The 16588-nt window shown below is 40.8% G+C and overlaps 1 protein-coding gene across 2 annotated transcripts in view; it reads left to right on the top strand.

Annotated features, from left to right (window-relative positions):
• The first annotated feature begins 246 nt into the window (after window positions 1-246).
• Window positions 247-16588, top strand: part of nr3c2 (nuclear receptor subfamily 3, group C, member 2) — a 66303-nt gene continuing 49961 nt past the window's right edge. The window contains exons 1-3 of one of the 2 annotated variants that reach the window (XM_029436734.1): window positions 247-690; window positions 2184-3541; window positions 3641-4010. In XM_029436734.1, the coding sequence (XP_029292594.1) occupies window positions 2203-3541; window positions 3641-4010 (1709 nt within the window). In that variant the 5' untranslated portion in view covers window positions 247-690; window positions 2184-2202. Of the gene's footprint in view, window positions 691-2183; window positions 4011-16588 lie in introns of both variants that reach the window. The other variant, XM_029436706.1, reaches the window with a different exon arrangement.

Here is a 16588-nt window from a genome sequence, read left to right as displayed (position 1 = left end):
CCTTTTCAGAGGTAGCGCTGGAAAAAGATGAGCAAAAGAAAGAAACTGCATAAAGTACGGTGAGGGAAAAGGACACATTATTTAACACCGACAGAGAAATGGAACAAACTTGCAGGCAATATTTGTATTAAATAAAAATAAAAAAGACTGCTTCTCGAGTTTATTTCCAAACAACACGGAGCACGGTGCCCTATTTCCAGGCGGCTCTGTCTACCTGCGCTGAGCCCCGCCCCTCTCCTCTCTCCCCTCTGCCTCCCCGCCTCCCCCTCCTCGGAGTTTCTGTTGCACTCGTTGCAGTAGGAGGGTCCATGTGCATGTGAATGACGTCGCTGACTTCAAGTCCGACCGACTCCTTCGATTGTTTTTATTACTCTTTTTATCTTGGACCCAGAATCGGTAATGTGCAGATTTGCGGCAATAATGTGAGATCTTGTGCCGCTGTCGTCCGACCCGTCGCTGCTGTTCGTCTTGTCAGGAGCAGCGGCTCGCTGTTGAGGATTACTAGTGATAATACGCAGTAGACTTCTCCAGTGTGTCTAGCTGTCAAACTGAAAACTATGTATTGGAAAGAGTAGACACAACACAATTGTTGATATTTATTGACTTTCCTTTTTCGTGTCTGTTTTTGTCCTCTGGATTATCGCTGCCCAGCAACACGGCCACCTGACAACTCTGAATGTCGTAATTAAGGTAAGGAAGGACGGAGCTCAGTGTTTGACAGTACATTTTTCATTTAACGCTGGGTATGAGATGGTATTGAAAGCAAACTCTTAACTGTTTAATCGGAAAAAACTGAATATTTACATCCCCGGTTCATTTGCTGTGGGAGAGAATTCTAATAACTTTACACCCTGGCCGTTATCCCTGTTTGTGGTCCCTAATAAAAGTCACCAAGAAGTTCATGCACTTTATGTACAAACTAAAATAGCCACATTCATTTAATTAACATATTTTATATTTATGTAAGCACCTGTCAAGAGGTGCTGGGGAATATCTAATTCTTTCAAAGTCTTTCCAAAAATAAGACTTAAATAAATAATGTCTTCCTTCTGCACGTAGTCCCTCTTGTCATTCAAAAAAAGCCGTAAATGAGACGACTTTAATAATAACTTCAACAGCAACAATATAGCAAAGATCGCCTTTTAGTATTTTTTTCTGCGCATACGCAAAATGGAGAGATATGCAGAGAGTTGCATGTCCTACAGAGGCAGGGCAATCACGGCAGGAGCAAGAGGGAGGAATAACCACCCTGACATTTCTTTTCTTTTTTATATTTATGGAGCTGCGCGTAATGTGCATGGGATATTTTGCAGGCAACCTGAATAACTTTAACTCCGACGTCTTGGCTGCTCCACAGCTGTGAGCCCTTCAAAGAGTGAACCGTAGCAACGAAATATACATTTTCAAACATCACTTAAAGCAATGCCTTTGCAATGCAACCTTTAATGACAAATGTCTTGTTATTGCAAGTATTTTTTACGCTTTTGCACATTACGGAGCTGCTCCAGCCGCTAAAGCAACATTTTAAGTTATGTCGCAGCTATGTTGTGGCTGCAAAAGCAATAACTATTGAGTGACAGTGTTCCGACCAATCCATGAATGGGCCTGATAACGCTGGCGGATTTCTGGCTGAGCTGTCCAATAGACGCGCAGCAGAGGTGGGAATTCAAACAAAAAAGCCCAGACGACGTCACGTAGATGCATTAACCCATGCAATGCCGTTTACTTCAAGTTAGCAGACTGTACACCCCTTTAGTGCAGCGATAAGAGCTTTATTTGTGAGTGAGGAAATACTGTACATACTTGCGTTGGACTTATTCAGATTTAACATATTGTTTACACTGCATAATTTATGTAATTTAAGTAATTATAATATCACCATAAGGTAAATCTATTATGTGTTATTTGTATATATAAATTGTACATCTTCACACATCTTCCTTTGCCCTACCTTTTTTTTGTATCCACTGAAGCAGAACCTACTGCAAAAAAAAACTATATTTACACTCTAGATTCATTAGCATATTACTAAATATATAATTTATTCTCACATGAGACATGTAAATGCCCTTAATACACCTGCTACACAGCTATTATTAATAAACCAATGCATTGTGTGCATCTTGAAATAAGAGCATTGTGAACTTTTCTCATGGATTTCTTTTCTTTTCTTCATTTACCAGGTGAATCAATGAGCCAGCAATGGAGACCAAAAGATACCAAAGTTTCTTTGATGGAAGTGACACAGAGAACAGATGGTCGCAGGTCCCCAGCACCATGGAGCACTGCTGCAGCACAGAGGATTCAAGTCTGACTAGCAGTGATATCCTGATGGACACAGTCAATGTCAGCTGCCCTGGTGGAAGCCCGGCCACCGACTGCAAAGACAACAATACCAAGAAGCAGGAACAGCAAATGCTTCGGATCAGCCAGAACCAGCCATTTGTTCTCCCACACTTCAACAACTCTCTCCATGGTCATAAGCAGGAAATGGACTCCAAAGAGCTTTCCAAGACTGTGGCTGAGTCTATGGGCCTGTATATGAATGCTGCCAGGGAGGCAGACTTTGCCTTTAGCCAGCATGGGGGCAGTACCAGCCCTGGGAAGATGTTTCCAGTGTGTGGACGGGCTCTAGAGGAGACCCAGTGTGGTTCCACAAAGAGCCCCAAGTTAAAGCCATTTGGTTTCCAGCAGCCAAGCACCACTCCCAGAGAATGCGCCAATGGGACCCCAGTTAGCTCAGCCTCTATGCTGGCCTCGTCTCTGTCCTGCAGCCCCCAGAACTCCAGCTCCATCTCTAGCCCCGGGGGCAGCAACAATATGGTATCGTCAACCACCAGTCCTCCTACGTGTTTTGGACCGGTGTGCTCGTCCGTCAGTAGTCCTGTCAGCCAGACGTCTCTTGCTGCAACTCTGGCCAACATCAAGCGCAGGAATTCAGCCACATGTAGCCCCGTGGAATCTAGCACAGTGGGCTCGCCACCTCTCACCAGCCCGCTCAACGTCATGAGGTCCCCCATGTCCAGCCCCCAGAGTATGAGTAGTGTGAGATCGCCTCCGTCCTGCAGCACTACCTGTAACATCAGGTCGTCTGTCTCGAGCCCCACAGGTGGCAACTGCTCCAGCACTGCCAACAACTGCAACTCAGCAAGGCCCTCCATCTCTAGTCCGGCCACAGGGGGCGCCATGGCTGTCGGCAGCCCACATAACCCCTCCTCTGGTGGGTTTCCTGTGTCCAGTCCTGCTGGCGGACTGGGTTTAGTGCAGAATGACACAAACAGCCCAGAAGCAACAGGTCTGACCAGAGACCCGGACTTCAAGAACTTTGAATTCCCCAAAGTAGAGATGGTAGACGGGGAGGTTTTCAATGTCGGCTTAGATCAGATGGGCATGGTCAAGTACATTAAGAATGAGCCTGGAACTGACTTCAGGAGCATGTGCTTAGGCAGCTCCAAATGTAATGCGAGTAGCACACCTTTTATCACACAGATTAAGAGTGAGCCAAACAAAAATGAGGGATGTATGAACCAACAGCCCTATGGTGAGCAAGCGCCACCTCTTAGTCTCTATCCTGCATCTGAGACCACCTATTTGTCCCTGAGGAATAACATTGATGAATACAGTCTTTCTGGTATCTTAGGACCCCCTGTCTCCTCTATGAATGGGAACTATGAGCCCGATGTGTTCTCCAACAATGTCCTGTCTAAAGGGGTTAAGCAGGAGACTACTGATGGCAGCTATTACCAGGAGAATAACAGCATGCCCACATCGGCCATTGTTGGAGTTAATTCCGGTGGACATTCATTCCATTACCAGATTGGAGCTCAAGGAACAATGTCTTTCACGCGGCACGATGTGAGGGACCAGTCCAACCCTTTGTTGAATCTAATTTCGCCCGTAACGGCGTTAATGGAGTCGTGGAAATCTCGGCCGGGCATGTCACAAGGGTCACTGTCAGCCAGAGGTGAGGGATACCTGGGTCAGAACTGCATCACGGACAGCATGTCGAGGTAAGGAAAACGCAGACGTCTCTTTGTAGTCTGAGTCGATGCCTTTCAGTGTATCTCAGTCAGATCTCTAGCTTTAAAACTGGGATGTTTTCTAAGTTGTGATAAATATTAAAAAATGAGAAACAGTTTTTAAATTCTTCCGAAATAAGGTTTGTATTTCAGTCAGTATACCTGTATAATAGACGGTCTCTCTAGAGGGTCAGATACATGAAAGGCCAGTTTCTTACAGTCAGACTCATATTGCACAAGGGACTCAGGGTGTTTGCTTTGAACAGTGCAAAAATAATAACAGCAGGGCTTGGGAAAGGCAGCGGGATGCTGTCAGGGGGGGGGGGGGGAACAGGAAATAAAGGACGGGGTTCAGGTCATTGTTATAGTAGCATGTGATCACAACATCATTCCTGCTCGCACTGCCGTGTGTTCTACTGTAACACAGAGACAAAGTTTACCTCTTATCAGGGGCCTGTGTGTGTGTACAACAACTACATTTACTGGCCTGTTATCGGGAGGTCCAGCTAAGACCTTGTGTAATGCAAATATCTGTTTTTATAGGACTTCAGCCATTGGCAGCATCATAAATTATGAATGATTGATCACATGCTTTTGTTGCCAAACTGATGAAATAAACAGTTGCTTTTGTGAGGGTGGGGGCTGAAACAAAAACAAACAGGCCAAAGGGAAAAGATCTATAATAGCCGCCAATCTGGCAAAGTGCAACTTTGACACAGTTGTTGTGCTTCCAGTGGATTCTGGTGTCCTAGTTGCATGTGAAGCCAAAAGGAAGTAAATTATCATCAACACGATTAATAACAGTGAATATCACAGCCATTATCTAGACCATGAAACACATGGTAACATTGTTGAAAACACAGAAGTATGGATAATTACCTAATGGTGAGAGGTGCTGGTGTGTATTTGCAGTACATCAGACAAAATGTTTGTGATCTGGGTGTGATATGATTTTTGTGTATTTTAACAACATCAACTGTCCATCAGTGTTCTTATAAAATACATCGCTCTCGTGCATTTATGCACTGGGTGTTAAAAATTCAAACATTTTTATAAGCTTGTGCAAAGAAGCACTAAACAAAGTCATAAATGACTTTCTGCTAAGTTGCACAGGCTTTGATAAGAATCAGACACTTGCTGTAAGAGTACAGTATTTGAGCTGCTGCTGGGATGTTGATGTACGTTGCTCCGCTATGTTCCACTGTGACTGGATCATAAAAATTCCAGACTGACTTTGGCCAGTGATGTTGCACAGCATCTCAAATTGGAGATTTATTTGATCAAAAGCTTTCCTGATTGAATTTGTCGAAACCAACTTTCACAGATCTTACTGATCTCTCTGCTCTTTTCAGTTGTCTTATTTTCATTTTCTTCAGCTGTTGTCATTCCGATTGCGGGGAGTAGTTTGGAGGGAGGGGACTGGGAGAAAGCCAGTTTATCTGGGTTACATCACTGACTATTCACATAGGTCATCAACTGATTTACTGTAGTTTGCAAATGCAATGCAAAACCCTGTTGATGATGATAGTTGTTTAACACTTTGACTTTTGTTTATTCAAATGAAAAGTGCATACATTTAATTTTTTAAATTATTATTATTATAAAAATTTATGTTAAGAGTGTATGCATCTATCATAATCGATAAATAAATCATCTGTCAAAATATTAGAAAAATCTTTTCACTGTCATCTTTTACTATTTTTACTCAAATTTTTCTAATATTTTGCCTGATTTGGGCACGCTGAATTATATATCTAATAAGATTAACAGATGACCAGATGATGTTTTCATTCATAGCTCATAAACAAATGAATTAGATTGATTGTCCTTGTTGTATTTTTGTATGTTCTATGCCAAACATGTATACTAGCATGTTGTGTGTTTGTATTTATTCACACTGCATCTCACACATACTGTAGATCTGATTTATCTTATCATTGTTGTTATTTATGTCTTCTCTGTTTGACATGTTTATTCAGTTTTATATGTACAATACGCGTCTAGAGAGTAGAGATACTCCGTGTGTGTGTGTGTGTGTGTGTGTGTGTGTGTGTGTGTGCTATAACGAGGCTCGCAGCACCGAGGAGACTGATACAGCCCGTTACCTTGGAGGCGACCCATATGGCAGGAGCCAAAGCGATGTTGACGGGATCACTGCCACCTTGGTCCTAATGAGATCCTGCTTAGCCCTAATGTCAGACAGGATGACAGTAAGAGATGGGCCACATGGCTGCCAGCCAGGCAGGCAAGGAAGCAGACAGCCACAAACACACATATACATACAAACATACAATTAAAACACACACACACCAGAAATGTCTTAGGTAGAATCTAACATTCCTCAGAGGTTTTCGCCTACATTTAGTGTCCTGTTACACCAGTAGTAGTGTATTGATTGACAGCTATAGTTAGACATAAACATTGGTTTATTGCATCTTACCTGAAATCTGAAAATGCACCGCAGGAAATCTGTAGTACTGTTGAGCTTTGGACCGACTACATGGTACCCGGGCCCAATATTTCATGAGAAAAAAATGTTACGTAACCATTAAAAAGCACAACTAAAACTCTTTGATCCGCTGAAGCCTTGGACGACAGAGTGTAAAATCCCTTGGCTCTTTTTTTTTCTCACTTTGGTTTCCTCTGTAAATGGTTTTAATTAAAAATGGCTGCTCATCTGAGCAGTCTGGATTACTTTGTGCAAAAACGTTTCAACTCAGATTCACAAGAGAGGAGGAGGAGGAGGAGGAGGAGGAGGAGGAGGAAGGGAAATAAAGAGTTGCCCTAACCATAATTGTTGTATTTATGTGATGTATAATTTAAACGTAATGCTTAGACAAACTAGGTGGCTAGAACGGTGTTTCTTTTTACGTGATTAAAGGTTTGGATGCGGAAATTATTTCATTATAAAAAGTTGATTTCCTGTTTTTATTCTCTTGGAGAATATTTTAAAACTCTGTGCAGTATAGTTTGAAGTCCACTATGAAAGAAGTCTGATTTGTATGAAATATAGAAATATTGAAATTATCGTAAAATGACCTACATTTGTGTGCTGGATTATGTTTGCTCGCTGCCTAAATCTCCAAATCTCTTTTCACCCTATTTAGGGCATTTCTGTTCTAGTTTTCACAGTAATGTTTCACCAAATAGAATTACTCTAAAATTTGTCAGCCCCTTGACCTAATAATTTCATAATCTGCCAAATTGTAAAGACTAGAAAATAGAAGCCAACAACGTATCTTTTCATTTCGATAAGCTCTCATTATTATTTTTTTGCCTTTTTCTATAGCCATGGGAGTAGTAGCACTTCCATATAGGCTGGTATTTCCCTTGCTTTAAGCTTGCAGCCAGTTACTATATATCAACAGAGTGTCTATCATGAGGAAGCACCGGATTCAAGCGGGGAAAAATGCTTTGCACTGGACTCTGGCCAACCCTCAATGTTCTGCAGAGGGATGAAAAGGCATACTCCTGAGAGCACACTAATAAGGCTTTAATTGTATGTTCCTCCACTAAATTAATGGATGGAAATGATTTGATTAATTCAGACACTGCTGGATACTAATATCCAATTAAATCTCAACACCAGGCATGCACAGGGGCTCCCAGTGCATTATGGGTTTCTGACTATAAAGCAGGCAGCTGCTTGTTTGGGTTGTGAAAAGGATGTCACAGGTGAAGGTGTTGGGGAATGGCTGTGGTTAGCTGTCTGGCAAAGAACTTGTCTTATAGTGCATGGAAGTGTATTAATTATGTGCATTGTCACTTGTACTGCCCTAACTTTTATTAACTACTTTATATGAATCAGCAGAAACTTGAAGTAACAGGTTGATGTCACTCTTTTTTTTTTTTTCCTTTAGTAACTTCCTTGCTTCAATGACATTTAATGAATGCCAGGTGTCTTTAGAAAAACACACACACAATAATCTTCTTTAGCGTACTCTTTCGAGTGTGTAGAAACCTTTGATGATGTCTCAAGTGCAGACCTGACAGTCATGGAGTCATTTGATGCACTCTTAAGCAAGATGCATAAGGGTTAATAAGGTGATGGTTCTGCAAAAGAATGTTTCACAAACATAATAACTCCATTTCTTTTGTTCCTGAATGTACGTGACTAGCAGCCCGTATAGTGGACAGCAGGAACTATCCATATAAAATGATTCAATTGAGTTCAACCAGAACTGAGAATTAAAGTCATCATGTGCTCAGTATATAGTACACATTCCTCAGATTCTCACTGCAGAAGAGTAACTTCATATCAAAAGAAGACATAAGTGTATTTCTTTAATTCTTCATATATCAATGTGTCTCAAAAGGCATTTTATGAATAATCCAGACTGTGGTTGGAGAGGACATTGGGTGAATAGGTCATGTTTTTCAGTTTGATTGAAACCTTGTAAGCTACTTGATAGCCCCCTGAAGGATGCTGGGAATAGTTGATCTCAGCAAACAGTTATTTTTAAAGAAAATATCTATAATATACATACAGCCCTCAAAAACAACGTAAAAGTACAATTACGTGACACTTAAGAATGAAGTACTCCCATACACATTAGAACAATAATCAAATTATCAAAGGGTAATATTTTTCATGTTTTTTTTACGTTTGTACGTCCACCTTCGAATCAGTTTAAAGAAAACCACTCGTATACTGATTATATATTATTAAGTATAATAGAATTGGTTGTGCCCAAGGACAACCTTGAAGCACCTGAACCTCCATACTGTTAAACCTTTTCTCTTTCTGAAAAATACACAAATAGTTGAACAAATTTATTAGAATTGGTTTAATATTTCCCCTCTTTTGTGAATTGGCATGAATATCTATGCATGGCAAAAAAAAAAATTGATGGACGGCTACTATCTAAATGAATAAAACTGAAACTGAATGGAAATAAATTATAATAATACATAGAGCCCACAAGGATCCAGTTCTTTTCTATCTTCTGGGCAGCCAATCAGTCATTGGTGTGGGTGGATTGGAGGCTGTGTAGAGCAGAGTGGAGAAGATGTATTCAAGAAATTCTACTGTCTGCTGTTTGTAAAATATAATAATTTATCCTTATAAATGAACACCTGGTGAAGGTTAAAGCTCGTCGTTAGGCATTATAGACCTCGGTGTTGGTGTAGACCAAAACAGAGTCGTGTCTGCTGGATGTGTAAATAAGCAATTTTTGCTCACCAGTTCATCACAAGCACTTAATAAGGTGATAATATGTTGTGGTTTTGTTTTAAAGTCCACTGTCCAAATCTATTTATTCTGTTTTAAGAGGAATGTAAAGGTCACTATCAGCAATTTGGCCTTTAGAGCAGTTTGGGTTTTGCCAGCAGCTCCGTTAAATACCACAATACTCTTGCTTTCTCTGTCAGATGCTCGCTAAATAGTCATATTGAATCAATACTTTTCATATAAATACAGTAGCTTAAAGTTTTGGCTGATTTTGTCGTCATGGTTGTCAGATTTTCTTTTCTTATGTCTTAACAAAAAAAAAGAAGAAAAGGAGGCTTGAATACAAAATGTGAAGAAGTTACAGATCTGATCTGAATATCCAACAATGTTACCTTAACAGGTAAAGCCACGAGGACACAATGAAAGCCAGCTTTGTGAATGGAAATGTTTTTTCCCTACCTTGTTCTATTAGAGTGTAGGAGTACAGTGGATGTAATCTTTTTTTAAAAGAAGTGGCACAATGATCGGAAGATTTCTTTGCACAGAAAAGAAACCATGTTAAAAGTCTCCACTCTGCCTCTCCCACGCAGCGCCATGCACACACGCGCACACACACACACACACACACACACACTCAACACGGCCGCCGCCGCCAACAACAGCAACAACAGCACACATTCTAGGCCGGACTTGACACCCCAATAAAAAGTGTGGTTACTGCTGGCCAGGGCTGCTGGGATTTGAATGCTTGTCTTGTCCTCATTTGAACTTCTTCCTGAAACAGAGTCTGGTGACAGAGGGCCATATTTTGTAGTTGGAGATCTACTCTCTATTACCTACCGCTGACATTCCTTTCTATTGTTGAGGTCATTAACAAACTGCATAAAGGAGGCGGAAACCAAATACCAGAGCTGAAACAAAGCATAGTGCATGCTTCCGTTTTGTGATGAATGCTTTGATTTTTTTATAGCGTGTTGTTGTGTGAAATAATGTAGCTGAATGGCAGTACTTTGTTTACCTATAGCGTGCAAGTAGTGTTAAAGATCTCCTGAGTCATGAGCTTTGTAGATTGGTTTTGTGTGTGTAGGAGAAGCTGAATGAAATGCACCGTCGTCTGCGACGATATAGCTGTGTGATGGTATCAGTAATGTAGAGTGACTACAGGGAAATATACATATTCAATCACAAATTACAAAGAGTAACTGGTCATAAGAGCCTATAAGTATTGTCATAAATAAAAAATAATTGTTTGTTGAGCTAAATGCGTGCAGATGTCTAATCCATTGGTTGGACATTATTCATTCAGAGCCATAAAAAGCAATGAGATCTATATTTCATTTTTGATGGAGAGGAAGCAGAGAGAACTCATCTAGACTCACTCTCCAAGCGTATTATTGTCTTCCTCTTGTATCCTGATATACTTGACTGAGCAAACAAGGCATACCTTTATCATTCATGTTTAATTAGAGTTTGTCTAAGTATTCATGCCAAAGTGCTTACGTTTAAATCGCCATGTTTGCTTTGTCAGTTCCTCCATGGAAAGGATGGCAGAAAGGAAGATGCTTCAAAAAATGTTAATTGTTCAGCTTGAAAGGTTCCCAAAGTAGGTCATGCATAGTTGGCTCAAATAGAGTAGTGTGTGTGTGTGTGTGTGTGTGTGTGTGTGTGTTGGAGTCGGGTTATTCCAGGTCCTTTTACGTAACACTTTTATTCTCTCGCAAACACACACAACACGCAGCCACAAACACTTTTACATCAGCAGAAACCATGATTCAGAAAAAGTAGTTCTGCCGACTGTGACTTAAAACATTAATAACTTTGTTGATAACTTAATTACTAAACACAAATCCCCCGAAAGGCAGAGTAAACCGTAAGAATCTGTGAAGTGAATGGAAAACAGTGAAAAGTCAACCTCTTTTTAGGTTCCACAAATGGTTTGGAGGCATTTAATGCAGTGACCTTTTATAAACATTATTTTAAAATTTAAAACAATTTTATTTGAGTTCATCTTTTTGCTCTGCCGCCAGGATGTTAATTCTGTGATAAGTTATTGTTTTAATTATTAACTCAAATAAATGATAAGATAGCTTTATCTAAATTGGATCTACTCTTGATTTAATAGCATGTGAACAACCACACTTCTACTAAATGTCTCACAGATGCTAACGCATTGAACAAAGTGCATACGAACATGTGTACTGTACACTCAAAGCCTTTACCAGCTCCCTTTTGGGGAACAATACATTATTAAAACCATACTGTATATCTGCCAAAATATGTTAAAATCACAGAAACACCTAGTAATGTTCACACACATGTTTTAGTCTTGAACATTTATAATTAATTAAAAACCACCATCGTGGTGGTGACCTAGAAAACACACATTTACTGGGAGCCTCCCACTGCTCTTCTGTGGGGGGGGGGGGGGGGGGGAAACTAAATGGTCCGTGTTGTTTGTCAAGCATTTATTTATTTATCTATGAAAGACCCATCCCACAGAATGCCTTTTATTCAGTGTCCGTCTCCTCCAGTTGCACACATCATGTATGCGGCTCACTGACCCAGCAGGTAAAAGGAGGATTCCAAGCGTCAAGTAACAGTGAAAAGAAAAATATACGATATCATACTTAACCTGTTTGGAGAGATCATTTGCTTGCCTGACGCTGCATAAAAGGTAAACGTGTTTGGCAGGAAGTGTAATATGATTTCTGTTTTCAGTAAAAGAGAGAAGAAAAGTCATAATTGAAGGGTTGTTAGAGGGTCAGTTTCCTCAAATGACACACACACACACACACACACACACACACACACACACACACACACACACACACACACACACACACACACACTCCTCTATGTGTCTCGTCATGCAGATCATTTCACTTTTCTAGGTTTTGAGACAACAATGCATTGAGGTGAATGAAATGTTGTTTGTAGAATAGATTCTCCATTACTCTGGATAAGCAGATTATATACTTTCTAGTCCCTATGAATACTGTTAATACTTTTGTGGATTACTCAGAGTAATAGTGATAAGAGATAGGGTTGATTTTTGAAATTGAAATAAAGTATCGGAAACTGTCAAGTACCGAAAGCTAGCGTTGAATTGAACATCTTTGACGTTCGGCTTATTTTGTGAAATGAAAAACATTTGACCTCACAAAAGGTAAACTAAAGGCTAACATAAACTCACGTTATCTAGCAAGGTATTACTAGAAGTACATACGAAATGTTTTTCTTTCCATTTGTTGAATTTGAATCCCTTTACGTACAGAAGAACATGTCACAGAAACATGCTATTAGCATATGTAGAGAGATGCGACTTGGCAGCCATCTTTTCATTCTAATGAATGGTGAGCAGTATTTGTTTCATAGTGAGAACAAATGACTTGTTTGGAAAGTTTTCGCAGGAGGACACGGTCCAACTCAGTACTGTCCACAGCTCTGGGAAATACTGCGATCTGGCCTTCTCCCTGTAGAGTTGACTGCACTGTACCTGGCACAAGCAAACATTCCCCTGTTCAATGTCGGCTTTTCGTTTCGCCTGCCTTCCTCTGACTTGGTTGCAGCTGCCTGTTTCACTCTGCTCTGAAAGGGAGACAGTCCTTGGCTTTTTTTTTGGGGGGGGGGGGGTTTGACTGCTAAGCAGAAGCTTTCTCTTTTATTCACAATCTTCCTCGAATGCTGAAGGTAAAAAGAAGCCGAGGCAGCATTACAGTGTCATGTTGGACGTACAGCAGGGCAGTAAAACTGTTTGTGCATATACACACCTTGATTGTATTGATAGCTTTGTAACAACACACACGCTCACCGAGACATAGTTGTGGTTTTGTATCATTAAAGTAATAAAGGGAGAATTAGAAAATATAATGTAGGTCATGATTCAGGTTTATCAGGTGCATTCTTCTAATGTCGTGCCTCAGTTGGCCTTAACACATGTTGTTAATTATATTCTACATCATTATAATCATCAGTCATGCAGGGTAGTTACATATGTGTCAAAACTACTTCAATTCTAGGGTATTTCTTTTACTTGGTAAATGTATTTCCAATAGACAAGTTACATAAAGGATAGTCTTTATACACTACTCCCATGCCATACACACGTTGAAAGAGATAAATAGAAGTCGCTGTAATCCTGTCCATTCTGGCCCTGAATCAATTATATGCTAGTGATAATACACTGTGAGGGACAAAATCCACCGTCCTTGTTACCTGGGAAAATGAATTCTGAAACAGACTTATTTACAACTATTAGGGTGTATCCCTCAGCATGGAAATACAGTTCATGGGGACTTTCGTTTTAAAAGGACTTTAAATTCGGACCGCTGAAGCCTCACCTGAACTTACATAATAAACTTACAATGAGAAATGTGTATTTTAAACATCAGATATTAGCATTTTTGTTCTCAAATATATACAAATCTTCGTATTGTTTGATCTATTAGGATTACTTACAGTATCTTGGAGATGATTTGCTACTTTATCGTTAATAGCCTTACATTTTGGAACGGACACACATTGTTGTTGCATTCGAGTAGCACATTGCATTAACATTAAACATGCTTCCTCAAGGCCACTGTGGAAACAGTAGCTCTCGCTGACCTAGATTCCTGCTTTATTATATATGTAGATTAACAACTGCGTGGTTAACTTTGACGGACGCTTGCCAACAATGATGAAAAGGTACCACTGGAGGTTACGCCGCCTCGTCAAGGGCACCATTGTCATTATTAGAGCCTCTCAGCCATGTAAGATCGGCCCCGTGCTACCATACCCCTGACTCTGGAGGGCAAACATCTGGTTGGTGTTGTCGCAGCTCTCGGTTGCTGATGCCAGCAGTGTGAGAAATTCGTGGTCTTCCACAATCCCATTTTCTGATCAGTGGGTTATGGATTTGGGGCCTTGCACCAGGAAACGTGGACATGAATATGATTCTTTAACCACGGTGCAAACCATCGAGTTGTGGAAATCTCCAGAATTAAATTTTCTGTTGGGCCTGTTGATGTTCTGCAGGATTGTCATTGGCCTTTCCCAGACATTAATCATCTGCTAAGAGGAGAACAAAACATGATCTGTCTTTGTCCGGTAAAAGTTTGCTTCCTTTTCTTTTGCAAAAGTAAAATGTGGTTTCCAAAGTTCCTTGTTTTGCAGCCTGAGAGGAGACGCAGCCTTCTGTACTGGGTTCCTTTTGGGTTGCTGGTGGAGGAGGATGTTATCCTGCTTGTTGTGAATGTGGCTGACATGCCTTAAGTTCTTCCTTCATTCCAGTATGATTACACCCACTCGCTCCAGTGCCAGTGACACATGCGCCTTGTGATATTTCAGGATCACCAGGAGGAAGCCTTCTTCTTTCAGGTGTGGTGCCGACACTGCCCCAGCTGCTTTTGTGTTGTGCTGTTTGACAGATTGAGTGGATGGGTTGATTGTCCCAGTGGAATGTGTTTGAGTTTGATGGGGCCGCGGTGATAAAGCCTTAGAAGAATAAAGAAAAGATAATTGAGGATTGATGACCTACTTATACATATGACCTAACGCTACCGTATACAGATACGTTTAGATGGGAAAAACATTTAGTTTATTTAGCACAAGCAATAGGTTTACCTAAGAAATACAACTTAAAAGCTGCACTAATCAATATTAATTCATTTTTAAATGAACAATAGAGCATGTGTGAAAAGGGTCACATACAAGGGTTGAACTCAGACCAGACTCTGCAGCTCCCCCTCAGCTCTACAGAGCGTTTAATCTAAACACACTGCACGCTACTTGCTCAGCACCAAACAGCAGAGAGACAAAGTTAGCGACAAGCTGGTGAAGGAAGTGGAGCATTTAGCAGCTAAAGAGGCACATAGTTTTCTCAGGAGCTGGTGGAGAGGAGTACATTTTGTAATGTGGCCAGAAACACAGCTCGAAATGAATACTAGTGTCGAGAATAAAAGATGTAATTTGGCGAGTATTATCAGCAGGTGAAGCGGGATGGCTGTGCTGTTACTGCCCCATATATGAAATAGCACACGTCAGTAGATCACTCGGTGTCTCAATCTCAGTCAGGTCAGGTTCAGGTCCCATTTTGTTGTCGTTTTATTCTCTTGGACCTGGCATTAGTTATTAGAGCACCCATCTGTGGGCTGTATTGGGCAAGCTCTACTGAAGGCATGGCATTTCATTCCTCTGTGAACAAAGCTGCATGCTCATTTCATGCAATATGAATTAAGGGCCAAACACTCACAAGTGTTTCAAGGGGTGACTTCTCCTTAGTGATTACCACTGGAGAGGTGCCAGACACCAAACAGGATCTGTGGAGAGAGAGAGAGAGAGAGAGAGAGAGAGAGGTACTCTGTGTGCGTCTGGGTGCACATGTACAGTATGTATGTGTTTGCTACAGAGAGACAGAGAAGGAAAGTACAGTAGCTAACTGCATATTTCACTGTATCTCTTAAAAAGAGTCTTCTTGGCAACTGAGTGAAGAAATAACACATTCTTCAAGACACCTGTGAGTAGGAATGGGTGTTGTGAGGATTTCACTGATACTGGTATCAATGCCAGTGCTCTATTTGTACTCAGCATGTCTATAAAAGAACAATATCTAAGAGTAGCTCACATCAGTTTATTAATTAACTTTATAGTCACATTTCGACCATTTTTAGAACCATGTGGACACAAATGTATACATTTAGCTGAAGCAGGTTGAGTAAGTTGACCTTGTGTTTAGAATGTTTGCAATAAATACACGTGGGCGTGTCCTGGTGTTTCTTTTAAATGTGCCCTTTCATTCATTTTTCCGGTCACCTGATGGTGATTCATTAAACTGTCTTAAGAAATGTGGGGAATTCCATTATGCTGTGTTTCACATGTGGCCACGACGGGCGTTGTTCAGCAAAACTAAAATAGGCTCGCTTGAGGCTTATAGAAGTACAATTATTACATTATAAATATTTTTTGTTACAGCTGCCATTTTGTTGTAAAAACCTCTTAGAAATAAAATAGTGTGTGTGTGTGTGTGTGTGTGCCCCGCTCCATTGGTGGTTCGATGTTGGGTATGAACTACAACACCCTATAACTTTGGCTCCACATTTCTTCACCTGCACATCCAGTTAGACGATGACACACACCATTTACACTGTACCCGAGATGAATGGCAAGACAAAGTGCTGAGTCAAATGTTCAGTCTACTGCATCATATCCCCCCCTCCCCCCCCCCTTTCTCCAACCCCCCCTCTCTGAGATTAATGGTGTTGTAAATGAGGGCACGTCACATGTGTTGACGCGATGGGAGAGGCACTGGCCTCAGCAGAGCTAGCCTGGAGGCTCAGGCACTGTACAAGCTGCTGTATATCCACTCTATTCATGATGCACCCTCATGCAGTACATTGGAATAATTATACATTCACTGGTA

Source organism: Cottoperca gobio, chromosome 1, assembly GCF_900634415.1.
Source record: "Cottoperca gobio chromosome 1, fCotGob3.1, whole genome shotgun sequence".
In the NCBI taxonomy this organism is placed as follows: Eukaryota; Metazoa; Chordata; class Actinopteri; order Perciformes; family Bovichtidae; genus Cottoperca; species Cottoperca gobio.
The sequence above is the reverse complement of the archived record's forward strand: the minus strand, read 5'-3'. Positions and strand labels throughout refer to the sequence as shown.